This window comes from Anastrepha ludens, chromosome X (assembly GCF_028408465.1).
Source record: "Anastrepha ludens isolate Willacy chromosome X, idAnaLude1.1, whole genome shotgun sequence".
Taxonomy (NCBI): Eukaryota; Metazoa; Arthropoda; class Insecta; order Diptera; family Tephritidae; genus Anastrepha; species Anastrepha ludens.
The window spans coordinates 41,702,655-41,720,248 of NC_071503.1; the positions used below are offsets into that span (position 1 = coordinate 41,702,655).

The 17,594-nt window shown below is 38.8% G+C and overlaps 2 protein-coding genes across 2 annotated transcripts; both read right to left on the bottom strand.

Annotated features, from left to right (window-relative positions):
• Window positions 1–6,551: 6,551 nt before the first annotated feature.
• LOC128869976 (uncharacterized) lies at window positions 6,552–6,980 on the bottom strand. The gene has a single exon (XM_054112569.1). It carries the CDS (start codon window positions 6,978–6,980, stop codon window positions 6,552–6,554), a length of 429 nt encoding a protein of 142 aa, XP_053968544.1.
• A 9,290-nt stretch (window positions 6,981–16,270) lies between these two features.
• On the bottom strand, window positions 16,271–16,897 carry LOC128869977 (uncharacterized). Its single transcript, XM_054112570.1, has one exon. The coding sequence runs from the start codon at window positions 16,895–16,897 to the stop codon at window positions 16,271–16,273; it is 627 nt and encodes a 208-aa protein (XP_053968545.1).
• Between the last annotated feature and the right edge of the window lie 697 nt (window positions 16,898–17,594).

Consider the following 17,594-nt stretch of genomic DNA (forward strand, 5'->3'; position numbering starts at 1 on the left):
GTGCACCATCTCGTTCTTCAGCAAAAATTGTACTCTTTGATTATCGCAGAACATATTTGCAGGTTCACGGAACAACGCTCGAAGAAAACCAAGATATTTTTCGCCTTGACACAGAGTTATATGTTCTGCCTCCATTGCCTTGAGGTCAACGACGGACTGCTTTTTTGATTTCGAAGAAACCAGACCATCAGGTATGAATATTAGGTAACTGCTGTATGATTTGCGATCAGATACGTCACCAGCCCAGTCCGAATCTGTATAGCAAACCAAATTGTGCCTGTACATGAATAAGTAATTTTCGCCGCTTAACTGTGTTTCAAACAGCGTAAGACGTGCTTCGCAGGCTTAAAATGTTCTTCATGTAGATGATTATTAAATTGTGATGATTTAGATACAAAATGGGTAATATCTGGATTAGATATTACCGTCAGGTACATCAACCCTCCGATTAAACTTTGGTATTGCATCGCTACACAGCTTCTCACACTTCTTGAGCACCGTACCATCAACCCAAGGTGTAATTACCGGCTTGCATGAATCTATTCCCATGTTTTAAGAAGTTGCTTCACATAATGCTCCTGATGAATTGGTATTGCACCAGTAGATGCATCTTTCTCTATTTCTTTTTCTATCTATAGCTTCAACAAACTCATTTTGCTGTTTTAAAATAATTTTCGTCTACCCTGCATAAGAGCAAGCTAACAGCATATCATTTATATATAAACCAATAAGACACATGTAACCGCACTCCGTCTTAAAATATATAGTACACAACTATCCGCTTGATATCTTTCGAAGCCCTTAGTCGTGATAATCTCGGAGATCTTTTTGTTCCACTCACGGCCTGCCTGTTTAAGACCGTAGAGGGGTTTCAAGAATTTGCAAACCTTGATAGGATATCTCGAACTTTCTAACTCTAATGGTTGTACCATGTAAATGTCTTCGTTCAAATCGACATTTGAATACGCAGACAGTATATCGTCATGATTAACCAAAAGCTGGTACTTCGCTGCTAAAGCCAACAACAATCAAATGGTCGAATGCCGTACAACAGGTGCACTTTTGCAGCTTTGGGATAACCCCTGAGCTACCAATCTCGCTTTATACTTTTCGACACGACCATATGGTTTTCGCTTCTTGGTGAACACCCACCTGCAACAAATAACGCTTTTATTCTTTGGTCGGTCCACCAACACCCACGTATTATTACATGCCTTCCTCCCAATATTCGTGGTGCCGAAGCCAAAGCTTCTTCTACTGTTTCCGGAAACTCTCAGCAATGTAATTTAAAACCTCTACCTCATTATACCGTTTTTATGGTGTGCATCGGGCCATGTTCGTTAACTACCGGATCGTATTCTTCATATAAAGAATACATCGTCATCGTTATTGGGTTGGAGTTGCTCTTCAACAACACTTTCATTTTGAATTTCACCATACTCACTATCATCCGATTGAGATGGCTCTTTTAGTTCATAGTAGAAAGGTATGATACTTCTCATCGCATCAAAATTGGTTCAAAAGGCGTTTCAAAAATTATGCAATCTCGAGCTATAACAATGCTTCGCTTATTTTGATTATACAGTCTATAGCTTTTAACACTTCCGGCATATCCAAAAAATTTTAGTTTAGTGCCTCTTGTATCGAATCTCCCACCCTTATAAGGGGCCTACCCTTAAAGCCACCAAGTCACAGCCAAAAAAAAATTATTCTTCTTTCTATTTCAACTTAAAATATTTACAATTTTTCTTTCTTTTTGGGTTTCCACAGTATTTAGAACTCGTTATTTAATTATACATTTATTCAATCTTATTCATAAAATTGTGACACCATTTAAATCTGCAGGTCGTTTGCGCTTAAGTCTCCTCGTCGCGGTTTCCTCTTGGAAGTTGCCGAAATTCACTGCTTGAATGTTTAGTAGTCGATTTGTGTGTCTAAAGCTGTTTTTGCGTATTTCTTCATGGACTGTTTTTACTTTAAGTTCTCGATGGATATTATCATTTATTATATACCATTGATATTATACGAAGTATCTTATTTTGAGTTTGTTGTATAATTTTTATATTTGTACTTCAAGCAGTTCCCCAAAGCTCTGAGCCATATTTTCATATTGGTGTTATAATTACTTGGTATATTAGTATCTTATTTTCTAGTGAGAGCGTTGAATTTTTTCCCAAAAGCGCGTCGTTTTTGCCCAATGTGTAACTGCCAGTTAAGTTTATTGTCTATAATCATACCCAAATATTTTGCCTTTGTGTCGTGGTGGATTGGTTTATTCTTTATGAATATTGGATTGTATTGTTTTTTTCTCTTGTTAGTGTAAGTGACGTGGATGGTTTTATCTTCGTTTATTTTAATTCCCCATTTCTCGAGCCATTGAATGGTGTTGGCAAGTAATTCCTGCAGTTTATAAGCAGCCGATCATGGATCTTTGTCTGATGCTAGCAAGACAGTGTCGTCTGCAAATGTTGCTATTAGAGAGTTCTTAGTTGCCGGTGTAGGGATATCAGCTGTATAAAGAAGGTAAAGAAGCGGCCCAAGGACACTACCTTGCAGTACACCTGCCTCCATTATTAGTATATCAGAATTCTTATCTTCGAATTTTACATAAAAATGTCTTCCAGTTATATAACGTTTCATTAATTTGTAGTAGTCTGTTGGTAAATAAGTTAAGAGGTTTTGTAGAAGTCCTGCGTGCCATAGTGTGTCAAAATCTTTAGCTACGTCGAGATATATTGCTTCACATGTTCGTTTTTTATCGATGTTTTCAAAAATTTTGTTTGTAACCCTGTGAATCTGTTAGATGGTGGAATGTTTTTGCCTGAATCCGAATTGGTAGCAAAGTATTATTTTGTCCTTTTGTATAATGGGATCGGTTCTGTCAAAAAGTAACTTTTCAAAAATGTTTGATAATACTGGCAGTAGACTTATAGGTTTGTACGAAGCTACTTGCGTCGGATCTTTGTATGGTTTTGGTATTGCAAAAATTTGAGCAGTTTTCCTTACTTTTGGGAAATATTTCAAGTTAAAGATTTGGTTGAACGACATCCTTATATATCTAGATAAGTCCTTTCTCTGGAAGTTCTCTTAAAATTTGTCCACTTATTAGGTCGTATCCTGGCGACTTCTTAGGATCAGTTCTCTTACATATGCATTGTTTTATTTCTTCTAATGTAACATTTTTTTGGCTTGCATGCATCTTTTTTTGCGTGGGTCGGGGAAAGGCTAACATTAGGCGTATTGTTGGTCAAAGTACTTTTGAAGTGTTTTGCGAGAACTTCAGCCTTGTCAAGATTTGTTCCAGTCCAGCTACCATAAAATTTTCTGAAAGGTGGTTTGTATAAAATTTTATTTTCGATTTTGTTTGTAGCTTTCCATAGTGAATAGTTTGCCGTTACACCGGGTTCGATGCGCCTCTTAAGTTTCATATTTTTATGGTCGAATAGCATTTGCTTGATTTCCTTTGTAGCTGCGTTCAGCTTGCTTTTGTCAAGTGGCGGCCTTGTTATTTGCCAGCGTTTACGTAAGCGGTTCTTGATATTGATTTTTTTGGATGTGTGCAGGTATGTTGTAGCTCGAGGCTATCGCGTTGTCGGTTTCTTAAGGTCTTTAAGCTTGTTTTATTGTTAAGTTTACGGATGAATATTTCTCTAAATGTATCCCAGGAAGTTTTTTTGTTATATATGTTTCTATTCGAGTATAAGAGCTCTGATACATCATTATTATTAGGGAATGCTCAGATGGCAATTCAATTAACGATTTGAGTCGCCACTACTTATGAACTTGCTGTTATTCCTTTTCATGGCGTCCAGTAAATTACGTCCTTTGGAGTCGTCAATCTTGAACCCCAAATTGCAACTTTAGCATTATAATCCCCGCCAACTATGTATCGTTTGCCAAGTATTTTCAAAAAGTCGTAGTACTGTGATATGGAATTTATGTATATTTTGGGTGACAATATACAGTAGAGATTGTTAGATTGCCGTCTTCGTCTTCAATTTGGATCGAAGTCGCTTGTATGTTTTCTTTTTCATATGTTTCTAATTCAATGCATTTAATGTCTTGCCTAATTATTATCGCTGTGCCACCATGAGCTTTGTTGTCAGGTGGTTTGTGACAAATATTTTATAATTAGGTGTTCTTGCAAAGCTTTTGTCAGTGAAGTGTGTTTCAGAAATTAGTAATATATCTATTGAATTATTGTTTACAAACACTTTCAGTTCTTTCAAGTGTTGGCACAAGCCGCTTGCATTCTAAGCGACTATTTTCAGTTTACATGTGCTGTCCATCTACTTCATTAACGAGCAATGTTATAATATACATTATACGAGTATTTGACATTTGTGTGAAGACCTGCTTCATCATTTCTTTTAATTCTTTGATGCCGTCATTTGAAGTTGCTTCCGAATTTGTCACGCCCGATTGTGGGCTATTAGAAAAAACCTGGGCTTATGACATTTTCGGTTTGACATATTGTGAATCTATTTGCCGATTTAAAGAGTTTTGTTGTTCATTAGTATTCAATTCTTTCTTACGTTGCCCTGGGTGTTGTTTTATTTTGAGTACTTTGTACACCGCGCATCCTGTGTGTTTGCGACCGCAATGGGCGCATTTTTTGCTGCTTTTTTCTACAACACACTATAGTTTTGTGATTACCCGAACATTTTACACAAACTGGGGTTTTTGTGCAAAAGTTTTTAGTGTGTCCGTATTTTTGACAATTTGTGCATTGTGGAATTGTTTTCTTTTGATGAGGCGTTTCAAAACTTATTTTGCGGTGTAGTAGATTATTTATTGATTAAATATCTTTATTGCTTGCTCCTTGCTTCATCTCAAATGAGAACAATGGCAGCGGTTTCTTGGTGCCTTTTTGCAAAATATTTTGAATATTAGTTATTTCAGTGCCTAATTCCAGTAGTTCCTGCTTAATTTCGTCTATATCAGTCGAATAAAGCACCTTTCTAAGGAATACTTTGAATCCTCTTTCTTCCTTTAGTTTAAAACTAATATATAATACTGGGGTTTTTTCTCCTTTAACAATTTAATGATTGCAGTATAATTGTGTGAATCGAGTGGCTGTAGTTTAACTTCATTGTTATTCAAAGCTTTAAGTTCATATTTGCAATCTGGAATGGTACTTAGCGCCTGCATTAACTTATCGATGCGTTCTACGTTTTGTATGTAGATTGGGAGAGGCTTACGTTTTTTAGCTATGGGGTTTAAATCTTCTAGCGGATTGATTTTTTGTTCCACTTTGTTATCGGTTGGGTCATTGTCTGTTTCGTCGTCTGAGAGCAATTCGAACATGTTTGCTGTTTGTTGTTAGCTTTCTTTGGTTTGTTGTTGTGTCTTTGCTTTTATGTTTTTTTGTGCTATGTATATGTTCATTTTGCTTACTTGGAGAGTTGCGGTACCACTTTTGTGTAGTTTGGATTGCCGTATTTTTGTTGGAGCTTTCACAGTCGTTGTTTAGTTTATTGGACTGCTTTGCTTGTGTAATTTTCTTCGTTGGTTCTGTTTGCTGTTGGTGGATTACTGGGATAGCTGTGTTTACTGTTTGCAGGGTGTATCTCTTTGTTGTAATGTGAATACCACTGATGTAGTTGTTGTAGCTGAATAGAATGACGCGAGAGTGGTTATAGGCGTATTTGTTGTTTGTTTGGTAGGGTGTGCTTGTTGGGGTTTTGCTATGTTCACTCTATGAAGTAGGCTCGCTTGGTGACAGTGAATTTGGTGTTGTTGGACGAGTTAAAAGTTGTGTTATACCTATGTACACAAGTGTTCGGTGCGTTATCGCGAGGTTCGCTAAAATTTGTTTTTGGAGCGAGTTTTGAAAAATTTTCTTGCTCTTGCGGTAGAGAATGCCCCACATGCATCTCAAGTTGTTTCTGTTTTTGTTTATTATAAAAATTATCATTTGTTTTGCACTTTCCCTTAAGTAGAATGTCGAATAAGCTGATGTATATTCAGCCTGTAGGCGTCTATATCGCAATTTAGAAATTTTTTGAGTTTGGTTTTATCACTTTAACCCTCTAGTGCATAGAAAAGATTTTTTATAATAAAATTATGTTTTGTACTAATTAGAGGCCATAAAACACAAATATAATATTATTTTTATTTGTACGACCCGAACTCGCTCTGTGGCCCTGGAAATTAGCACCCCGCCTCTGGAGGGTCTTATGCAGGTAGCTTAAAAAAAATTACTAAAAATACAATACCACTTAAACAAGTAAACAGAAAACGTTTATTTATAAAAATTTAAGTAATATATAGAATAGTATACAAATTGTTAAGTTTGGTTCAAAGTCTAAGAAGAACGAATATATGTACATATACATTTACTTAGAAATAACTTCCCACCATATCTTAAAAAAAAGTCCTTTATTCAGCATGAAACTCCTTAAAACATGATTTTTTGACAGACATGCAAAGTGGTATGTTGCATTTTTCGCAATAAACTTGAGTCTCCGATTTACATGGCTTGTTACGACATTGACGTTTACTAATACTTTTATCGCAGAAATTTGGCCAATGATTGAGACAATCATACCTTATATTGGTGGTAGGTACAGTAACTTGCTTCCCTTTGGTACTTCTTCGGCTTGTTTTTCTGCAGTAGTGGGGCGACCTAATGTTTTCGTTTCCGATATGAGCAGGAGAGTTTCGGCGATTTCTTCCCGAAATCGTGGAAGCTCGACACGCTGATGTTTTTCACGATTGATACGATGGTATAAAACGTAAGCATTCACTATTGCCAAGTCGATAACATGGTGAAATATACGAGATGGCCATTTACCAGTCTTCATGCGAATTTTGTAGCGACCAATTAGACTGTCCATCAAGTCCACTCCGCCCATGTGCCGGTTGTATTCTTTGACAATGTTTGGACAGCTCACATATTCATACTGTTTTCTATTGCGGTTATAGCGACGGGACTTTCGGTCGCTCGGATTATTCGAGTTAAATGGCTGCACCTGCATACGTTGACGCTAAACGAACTGGTTTGCTGTCCTTCCAAACAACAGTAGAAATATGTACTCCAAATGCGGTGGCAACGAGTTCCTCTGAATATCCACGAGGAGCTTTTTTCACCACTAGCTGTTCATCGGTAGATAGTTTACAGTTTTTCACACGGTTGTCTCGAAAAGTTATAAGCGAATAAATTCCACGACTTCGAAGGTAAACCAATAGTCCAAGCGACGTAACGTAATTATCGAAATACACTATGTGGTTTGAAAAGTCTGGTATGTTTCTTGACAAACGGACAACAATATTTGAAGCGGCTCCCAAATCAGGACGTTATCGGCAGCGCCTGTAAACAATTCAAAACTATAAGAAAAAACTTTGGTGTCACAAATGGAGAATATTTTGAAACCCCATTTATGAGGCTTTTTCGGCATATACTGCTTGATATTTGTTTTAGACATTTTCGTGCCGCACATTTGTTCGTCAACGCTCAAACGCTGGGACATTGGCACAGAGGAAAATCGAACATTCATATGTTTGATAATAGGTCGAACAAGGTACAAGATATCATAGTCAGCGTGGCTTCGTTTCGACCCATCAGCGAAATGTATGTAGCTCCGAATTTCTTCGAATCGATTTAGTGGCATGGCATTTTTTATTGGTGGCAAAGAATGTCTGCCCCAATATGATCGCACATTCGGAAAACGATATATAGACATAAATATCAGTATGCCAATATATTTTCGTATTTCTTGCACTGTGCAGACGAAAGTTGAATTTATTTTCTTCTGACGAGCATAGAGATTGGTTTCGTCACAAATCAGTTCCAATAGCTCTGTATTAAAAAAGTATGCGAAGCAGTCATAGGGTGTTTTTAACCCTAGAACACACACCCGGGTACAAATGTATCCAGTTTCAACTTTGAAGTGTTGTAACTTTTGAACCGCTATACCTCTATACCGCTAACTTCGGATCTAGGAAGATTATTTAGTTTTGAGTTCAAATTCAAAATTTGAACCAGATCGGATCATTCGTTCAGGAGCTACAGCCTTCCAAACACATTATATACGTTAACACACACCCGGGATACGTTTGTACCCCAATAGTAAAAATCCTCATAATAATCAAAAAAAAACATTTTTTATATTATTTTTTTATTTGAAAAATTAAAAATATTCATTTCACACATTATATTATTGACTTTTATTATAAAAATGCATCTTATATCTAAGGAAAATCATGGCAAATAGAGCAATTTGTTGATGTGACCGAATGTTCAAGACACATTGGCTTCTTACATTTGGCACACAGCTTTCTGGTTTTTCTACGGCGTTTTTCCTCTTGTGCGTAACATAAATACAATAGCAAGATCCGGACACAGGTTTTGGCGTGCGCGCTGCGGCAGATGTTGATGCTGCTGTTGACACCATTGATTCCAGCGGTCGGTTGAAATATGCTTCAATAGCAATTTTAGTCGAAAAATTTCACGTCACTTGACGATTTATGGCTGTGGCTTCAATAATAGGCATACACAATGCTTCAGCCAAGCTGCGCAGGATCTGCTTACGCTTGTTGTTTGTTCTCCAAGGCAACATAGGGTTATTCAAATCGTAGACAATGTAGGCTGCAAGAGCTGTAATGTCCAACATGTTGAAGAACATCGCTAGTGGCCATCGTTTTGTTTGTCTTTGTGTTGGATATTCCGCAAACATTTCATCCATTCGATCACCACCACCTTTGGTACGATTATATTGTAATATTCAATTATTTCAGGTTTCCCACTGTCAGCTATTTCAGCATCATTATGCATGGTCGAAAGCAAAATTACTGCTTTATTTTTTTCGGGAACATAAGAGCACATTGTCACATTATTTTTGAAGCCAAATGTCGTTGAACCAATTGTCCTGTTTTTGTTCTGCTTCATTTCTTGAGGAATATATGATTTGTTTTTGCGCAAAGTTCCAACGATCGTGAGTTTCCAGGTGAGAAGCAGTTCTGCAACTGGCAAGGTCGTAAAAAAAATGTCCATTGTACTGTTTCGGCCACTTCCTTGGTATTTGGCAGACAAATCCTTCACCACTCGTTCGCCTTGGTTCGTTTCCCTACCAGTTTCTGCTTGGCCAGTATATATTTGTCCATGCAGTGGATATGCATTTGTGGCATCGCAAATCCACCAAACCTTGACACCATATTTAGCAGGTTTTGACGGTATGTACTGCGTAAACCGTGTGCGTCCACGGTAAGGAAATAATTGTTCATCAATCGTCAAGCATGAGCTGGGCTTGTAATGTGCAGCAAGATTATTGTTCATCATCGTCCACAACTCACTGATCGGTGCTGCTTTATCAGTTAGTAAGCGTGTTGCACGAGTGTTTTTATCGTCAAATCTTAGGAACCGCAATATCGAACAGAAACGGTTGACTCCCATTGTGGCGCGATATAAAGGATAGTTTTTGACGCTCCATAAATCTCGAACATATTCTCCATTGCTATGGTTCGCACCAGTCATAATAAGTATGCCAAAAAATGCATACAGCTCTGTTATGGACACAGGCGTCCATGACTTAGGAGTTGTGTTTGGATGCGCATTGTTGTAAGCATTATAAGTTTCTTTTGCTAACTTATTTGTGTGGCTCATAATTATATCAGCCATTTCAACGTTCATGAAATATTTGAATGTTTGCTCTATTGACAACATTTCAGTGCATCTAGCTGGTCCAGAACGTTCTCTTATAATATTTTGTCTGAGTACCTGACGACTTACATCTGGTTCTTTCATCCACTAAGTACCATCACGTGCAACAAATTTTTCGCCACTAGCAGGTAATTCATTATTTTCTTCTACTTCTTCTTCTTCATCGTCTTCTTCATCATCCTCATAGTCCGCATAATCAGGTAAAACTTCTGCGGCACTTTGCGAAACTTCAGCATCGTCATCAGCAATTTCAATGTCATTGAATTGAATTTCTTCTTCATCTTCTGAGTCAAAGTCATAGGGAGCGCCATCGTCACAAATTTCATCAAATAAAGATTGTATATATGATTCTCGCTGTTCCTCAGTTAGCCTGCATAATAAAAAAAATTTGTATATGTTTACATTGTTGCTTATTTTATATTTTTTACCTTCTATATGCTGCACTTGATAAATATTCGTTTCTTCTTGAAGTCATTTCGTATCCAGTTATTTATAGTTTCAGTTATATTTATTTTCACTTATATTTTCACTTCTTACACTTTTGAGCACCAAAACAATAATGAAAATATCGACAGGCAGCATTTATAACAACACCTCGTGTGAAAACAACCCTTGCAGCTGCATATAAAATACAAAAACCAGTTATACCAGTGTATTTGCTACCTACGTACCCATACCTTGCGCGACCTTTTTGCACATATCTTTTGAACCAGGTAGAATATTTCAATGAAATAAAAACCAAATTTAAAGAGTTTCTTTGTATACCACACTTGATGAGAGGTTAAATTATTCAACACTTTAGTTATTGTTCTATCTCGCAAGTACACCGATGTATTAACGGCTTCTCCCCACAAATATTAACGCAATATCGAACTTTCGAGCAAACAACACGCCATTTCCACTAATATTCTGTTCGCTCTCTCAACCACGCCATTTTGTTGCGGCGCATAGCAAACTGAAGTTTGGTGAACAATACCCTTTTCACTAAAATACCGCTCAAGCATTATATTGGCAAACTCTTTACATGATCACTTTTCACAGTTTTTACGCGGTCACAGCAAAATGTTTAAACGCATCAAAAGCATCGCATTTAATATATAACGGACACTATAACACTGTCACATAACGGAAGAAATCATCAATAAATGTAATGAAATACGACGCTCTGCCTAAGGATTTAACCCGCATGGGACCACAAAGATCTGTGTGAATCAAGTGCGGCACGTTTTCCGATAGTACCCTACCATATGCACTGTAAGGCAAGCTGCGAATTTTGCAAACAGCGCACCTTACGCACTGATAAGTATGAACGCCACTTATATTCAAACCTCGTACCAGATTTTTGTTTCACTGAGTTCGCAAATCGTTTGTATTTACATGTCCGAATCTTTCCATTGCCATTTTTCCAACTTTTTATTTTCCAGTAAGGCATTTAACTTTCAACCCTCTTTTTTAGTGTCATTATAACAACAAATACGTCACCGACTAACTTTGCCTTTAACATGGTTTCCCCTTCTTTTGTCTGCATTATTGCGCCATTCTCCGAAAATTTTATGGAATAACCGTATTCTATGGCTTTACCAATTGAGAAAAAATTTGAGGCTAGTTGTGGAACATACCACACATTATGTAAAACTACTGTATTCCTTCCGCATAAAGCGTTTTCCCGTTGCAAGTACTATTTTTTTGTTCCTAACACATGTGTGAACTGCACCCCTATCTAAAATCCACGTGTCGCTATCATTTTGCCGTTCTTCCAACAAACAACATGCCTTTTCATTTCTATTTCCCTTAGGCATTGAAACTGGGCACGTATACGGTATTTCTCTTTTTGCTGCATTTAAAACAAACTATTTGTGATCGACTATCTTCTACGTATCTCTTTGAACCGAACCTTTTGCACTTGGCCAAAAACACGTTCTCATCACAAGCTGAAAATTTTTCGTTTAGGCGTATTTCGCTTTCCAAAATCTTTGACACCAACACATCGAATTTCGGCAAGGTATCCCGGTTTCAATAACCACTAGGAAACTTTTCATCCCATCAGGGAGACTACAGAGAAGCAAAATTGAGGTGAAATCGCCTGGCACCACAATTCAGATTTCTCTTAGATCATCGACGAATGAGTAAAACTTATTTACACGCGCTGCAAACTTGTCCTGCATGGAAATTTTCATCCCCTTCTTAAGGGGTTATATAGAGTTAGAATTTTCAAAAAATCGATTTTGGAAGTGAAACTTCTTAGGCGTCGATGGACGAGCGAGAGTGGAGAGTAAAATCTCATTTGGGCATTTTCGTTCCGCGAGAGAGAAAAAAGATATAACGTATAGGAAAAGGAGAGAGAGATACACTTTAGGCTATTCACGTCTTGGTTTTTTGTGTTTTTGTACCATACAATATTCTAAATTGCTCAGCGTCGCGACTATAAGAATCATGGCCGCTGTGACTGCATCTACGAATGTATTTGGTTTTTGTAGTCGCTAGGCTTAGATTTTGGTCTTGGACGACATACGCATATTGAGGCATGAAGTGAATGCGCTGCTGCTTTTGCGTCAATCAAGGTATTTTGTTTTTGTAAGTGCAATATTCGGAATATCGACTGGTGGAAGACAAAATTACACGGAAGCAAGAAGGGAGCGCTGTGCTCGCGCATATATGCATGTATGTTTGAACTTGCATGGATGTAGTTACATATGAATACAATAATTTTGTACGAAGTTTGGAAGGGAAGTAGGTATGTGTGTATGTATGCATGCTAGGACTTAAAGTGGGTATATATAGGTACATGCACACCTACATTGGCCTTACAGCAGAATTATTTTTGCACTTTTTAGGAAGAAACTCGTTCACTAGTGCGTATGAGTATCTGATTTCTTCTAGAAATGTGATGTGCTGTGACATGAGAATAAATAAGTCAAGGTTATTTGGGCATACATACATATGTATATTACATATTGTTTTTCATATACAAATGTACATACATATATAATATATGTAATTTGCGGTCGAATACATAAACTATAAATTGAAATACAACATACAGTAAGTGTTGATTTAACTTTTGGTTGGTTGGTTGATTAGAGTGGTGGTCCATCCAGAATTCAACTAGAGCTTCCGCACCATTTTGTTGCCACATCCTCGTTACCAACTTGCTTAACAGTTATTTACAGCAAGACTATATCCAGTCTGTGCGGTTTAGGAACCTTATTAGGCTGTTGACGTCTCAGCCAGACAGTTTCTCGAGACTCTCGAACAGCGGTTTACCAAGGGTTAATATTCTGTCCTTCCATAGGGCAGGGCATTCGCAGAGGAAATGGAAGATTGTTTCCTTTTTCTCCGGTTGTTTACAACTACGACAGTATGTGTTGTGAAGGATACCTATTTTTATACCAGTTATGACAGCCGTTAGTCTACAGGCGTCCCCTTCGTTTCATGTTTCCCAATGTTGACGATTGCTTGAGGTTGTAGGTGGGTCATAACGTTCTGCTGATTTTGCACTTCGTCTGGTCTCTCCATCTACAATCTGCGATTTGAAGGTATTTTAGGGAAATCGCATTATTGACTGCACCTAATGGTGTGAATACCGGTACTGCGAAAACGTTATTCTTGGCAGGTCCCCCTCTTGCCAGTTCATCGTCTTTTTCGTTACCTTCTATGTTCCGGTGCCCCGGGACCCAAATTAAAGTAACTTTATGGTTTTCACTCAAGGTGGTGAGACTATTCCTACTTTGCTCCACTACTTAAGAGGTTGTTGTAGCCGATCCCAGTGCCTGGATTGCAGCTTGGTTATCCGAAAGAATGACATATTGCCCTTAAAAGAGAAATCCGTGATTAGTAGCCTACAAGCTTCCCCAATTCCCAGTACTTCCGCTTGGAAGACACTGCTGGTATTAGGGAGACGCACAGATTTTTCAATTCCAAGTCTATGAGAGTATATACCAGCTCCAACACCCCAATCAATTTTACTGCCATATGTATAGACTGTAGTGTCGAAGTTGTTTACAGCGAATCCCTTATTCCATTCTTCCTAAGATGGAAAGAGAGTGTCAAAATTACAATTGAAATTACCGTCGGGACGTTGCAGTCAGTCCTTAATTGAGCTTGTCGCAATAATAGACTAGCGTGACCATAAGTTTTTTCTTTCCAGCGACCCGCTGCATTTAACCTAAATGCACTAATGGTTGCCGTCTCCTTTATATGTGGGTCTATTGGAATAACGTGTGTCAGTGCATTTAGAGCCTCTCTAGGGCATGATCTGATAGCACCGACCATTAGTGCACAGGCTGGTCTTTGTATTCTACCGAGTAATTTGGAATTGTACTCTCTCTCTAGAGCTTTCCACCAAACTACCGAACCATACGATAAAATAGGTCGTATAACCGCCTTATACAACCATAATGGATGCTTAGGTTGAAAACCGCCTAAGCATACGTTTACAGGAACAGAAAGCAATTTCTGCTTTTCTTACCTGTTCCCCGATGCTTAATTTCCAGTTAAGTTTGAAGTCCAGAAGAAGTGGAGATAATGCTCCCCCCTGTGGAGTGCCCTTGTGGACCTTCTTGTATATGTTGATATCACCAATATTAGCTTTCATGATCCTGGTTTCTAGCATAGAGATGACCCAGTTACTCATGCAACTGTCCACCTCTAGGGTTATCAACGCCCGTTGGAGGGCATCTGTTAAAGGCGCCTTCTATATCCAAGAATGTCGCCATGGTATAATGTTTGCTTTCTACAGAGCCCTCTATTGTTCGGATTACCTCGTGAAGATCTGCCTTCGTAGATTTGCGTTTAAGATATGCGTGTTGTGCAGTTGGTATGCCAGAGCCTTCCAAAGAGCTTCTGGGGTCTATATCCAAGAGTCTTTCAAGAGTTATTAACAGGAAAGGCGAAAGATTTATTGGCCTGAAGACCTTTGCTGATTCATGTCCCTCCTACCTACTTTTGGTATGAAGACAACCTTGACTTGTTTCCAACTATCTGGAATATGGCCTAAGTTTAAAGAAGCTTTAAAAATTTCCTCTGGCCATGGTATGATACAGTTCAACGTTTCCTGTAGCATCCTTGGAATGATCCCATCTGGCCCCGGAGATTTAAAGGGTGAGAAAGATTTGATTGCCAATGCAACTTTCTAATTATTATTTCATTTGCAAGATGCTGTGGATTATATTGGCTCCGCCTAATATTTCCCCTCCCACTTTCGTGAGCGCTGCATCCCGGAAAATGCGTGTCTAGCTGAAGTTCTAGCGTTTCTTCTGCGGTAGGAGTCCAATTACCATCAGGTTTCTTAACCCAAGAAGCCATTGAATGATCTTTGGAAAGACCACGGCTAAGCCTAGCAGAATCCCCGGTGGATTCGCTTGATGAATAAAATTCCCTCCACCTCTCTTTTTTGGCGGCCCTGATTGCCTTCTTGTACTGTTTCCGACTTTCTCTGTACAATTCAAATTACTTATTGTTATTACTTGTTGTTATTCCTTATCTAAATACATCTTTTCTTTTCCTACTACTTCTTTTCCTTTCCTACTACTTCTTTTCTTCTTATTATTATAGCTAATTGAATTGATTTGTTAATGAACTGGTGTACAATTTAGATTAAGAAACTTTTATGTTAAAATATTCCAGTTACATATAATTTGGTTGAAGTACTATTAAAAGACCTTAGTCTTACTATGTACTACTTATATAAATAAATAAATAAATAAATTTCTAAATTCCCAATTTCCCGTCGAGTAGCTGAGGTTAAACGTTGCTCTAGATGTTTCCCTTAGTTTTAAGAGCTATTAAATGCCTTTTCCAGTGCAATAACTCTACTCTTAAGGTTTTCCGTGAGAGTGATTTGGGGGATAGGAATATCTACTAATCTCTTGTTTACTGTATTTTTGAACCTCTTCCAGTTGGTTCTCAAAGGATTTCGATACGGTAAGGGTAGATTTACCTTAAGATCCAAGTCGTAGAGGGTCCAACTATGATCCGAAAAGGACCTTTTATTGGATACCCTCCAATTATCTACCGTTACTGCGCTTTTTTCAGACAGTAAAGTAAAAACAATCACTTCCTCCCATCCTCTGAAGTACTCCGTACTAGGAAAGGTGAGAGTGAGAGTGTTACCCCTCTTACATACCGATAAGTTAGTATTGATAATAAAATTTTTAAAAGACTCACCTCGGTCGTTTGTCTCAGAGCTTCCCCACAACGCATGCCTCGCGTTGGCGTCGCATCCGAGTAGCAGGATTTTGTTTCTGGTTCCTTCAAGCACAATCCTACAAGCCTCCTCGGGCGGTGCTGGCCGATCATGTGCCATATAAATGGAGGCAAGTGTGATGCTGACACCCTCAGCAGCTTCCACCTCAACGGCCGTCACCTCCTGTGAACTATATGATGGGATTAAAAATATGTTTTTGACTACAATACATGATCTAGGATTACCTTGAGTTCGTTTATAGTACAGATTATAGTTTCCGAGAACCCCTTCACCTCGTTGCTCCGCAACCAGGGGTCCTGGATTAAGGCTATTTCAACGTTCTCCTCCCCTAGGAGAACGGTTAGGTTGTCCGTTGCAGTCTGTGAATGCTGCAGGCTAATTTGGACAACCTTTATAAACATTTTTTATTGGTTTGTTTTCCCAGGTTCGGCGTCATTTAACTGAATGCTAGTCAGCAGTTCGCTGGTGCCGTCGACCTCATCCTGCTTCTCCTCCAGATTTGCAGAACGGAATATTTTCAGCTGGGCCTTCCGTGTGCCGAACCGAAGTTTATTTTCCACTTTTTGCACTGGCTCAAGGCTCTCGTCTGTGATTTGAAGAAAGAACGACACGCTGTGCGGTTGTGAGCCTGGAGATAGGGAATTAACTGACCTCGGCCTTAGTGGTATCTCGCTGACTGGAATGAACTTGAGCCTCAAGCCCTCCCAGCGTCTCTGAATTTCGCCAATCGCGTTTGTCAGGAAATTTGAGTACTGGTCACCACATTTGATTACCCGGCAACCGCGAACCACTTCCACCGAGTCGAATCCTGGTGATTGACCCTCCGGGTTCGCCATGACATGGTCGACGATTATGCGAGACAGCCGTGTCTCAATCTCCGACCATTTGTCAAGCACAGGTGTGCCGCGGCTGGAAGTTTCGTGTACCAGTGCCATTTGGAGATGGTCCCACGCCCCCTCACTGAATTGTTTGGTAGGTTTGGAGACAATCGCACCCTGATCTAAGATCTGGTGCTTCTCTGTCGTTTTCATCTTGTTAACGGTTACGGTTTTTGGCTTCTGTCTTTCGGTCGGTTTGGAATGCCAGGTATTTGTCCACCACCTTTTGACACCTTGCCTTGTCAGACTCATCTTTCGGATGAGTCTTACCTTCGGTCTCGTTCTTACGAATTCTGCCAAGGATAGCGAAGGACCTCTGGTAGAGCTTATACCTCGATTGGCCTTTACTAACGCGCTTTTGTCCCATGGCTTTAGCGGATGTTGTCGGTTCATTTATAGTTGCTGCCGTGCTGTAGCCCACAGCTTTACTCTCAACTCTTTCCTGGCTAGAGGCCAGGAGCTCATACTCCGAGGATGTGATGCATGATGCATCAGTTTGTGATGGATGACCGAATGTTTGTCCTATCGCTTAGTATATGTGTCCGTTTGTCTTTCCTGTGCTGTAAATGCGTTCGGCTGTCTTCCCGTCACTTTGTCTGTCTGCTTTTCGCCGCTATCCGATTTTTGTTTTTTGTTTGTTTTCATGGTTCTGGTTCGTACGGTTACCTGTCCCGTTATTCAAGTGGAAAAAATAAAACACCCTAAAAAACTGCAAATTATGAAATCTTAAGCCAATCGGGAAGAAATTTAGAGGTTCCGACTAGAGCCTAAAGTAGAAAAATAAATAAAGATGAGTATTTTTTAAAAGTAATCTCAAGTTTCGTAAAATAAAATAAGTTTATATATGTTT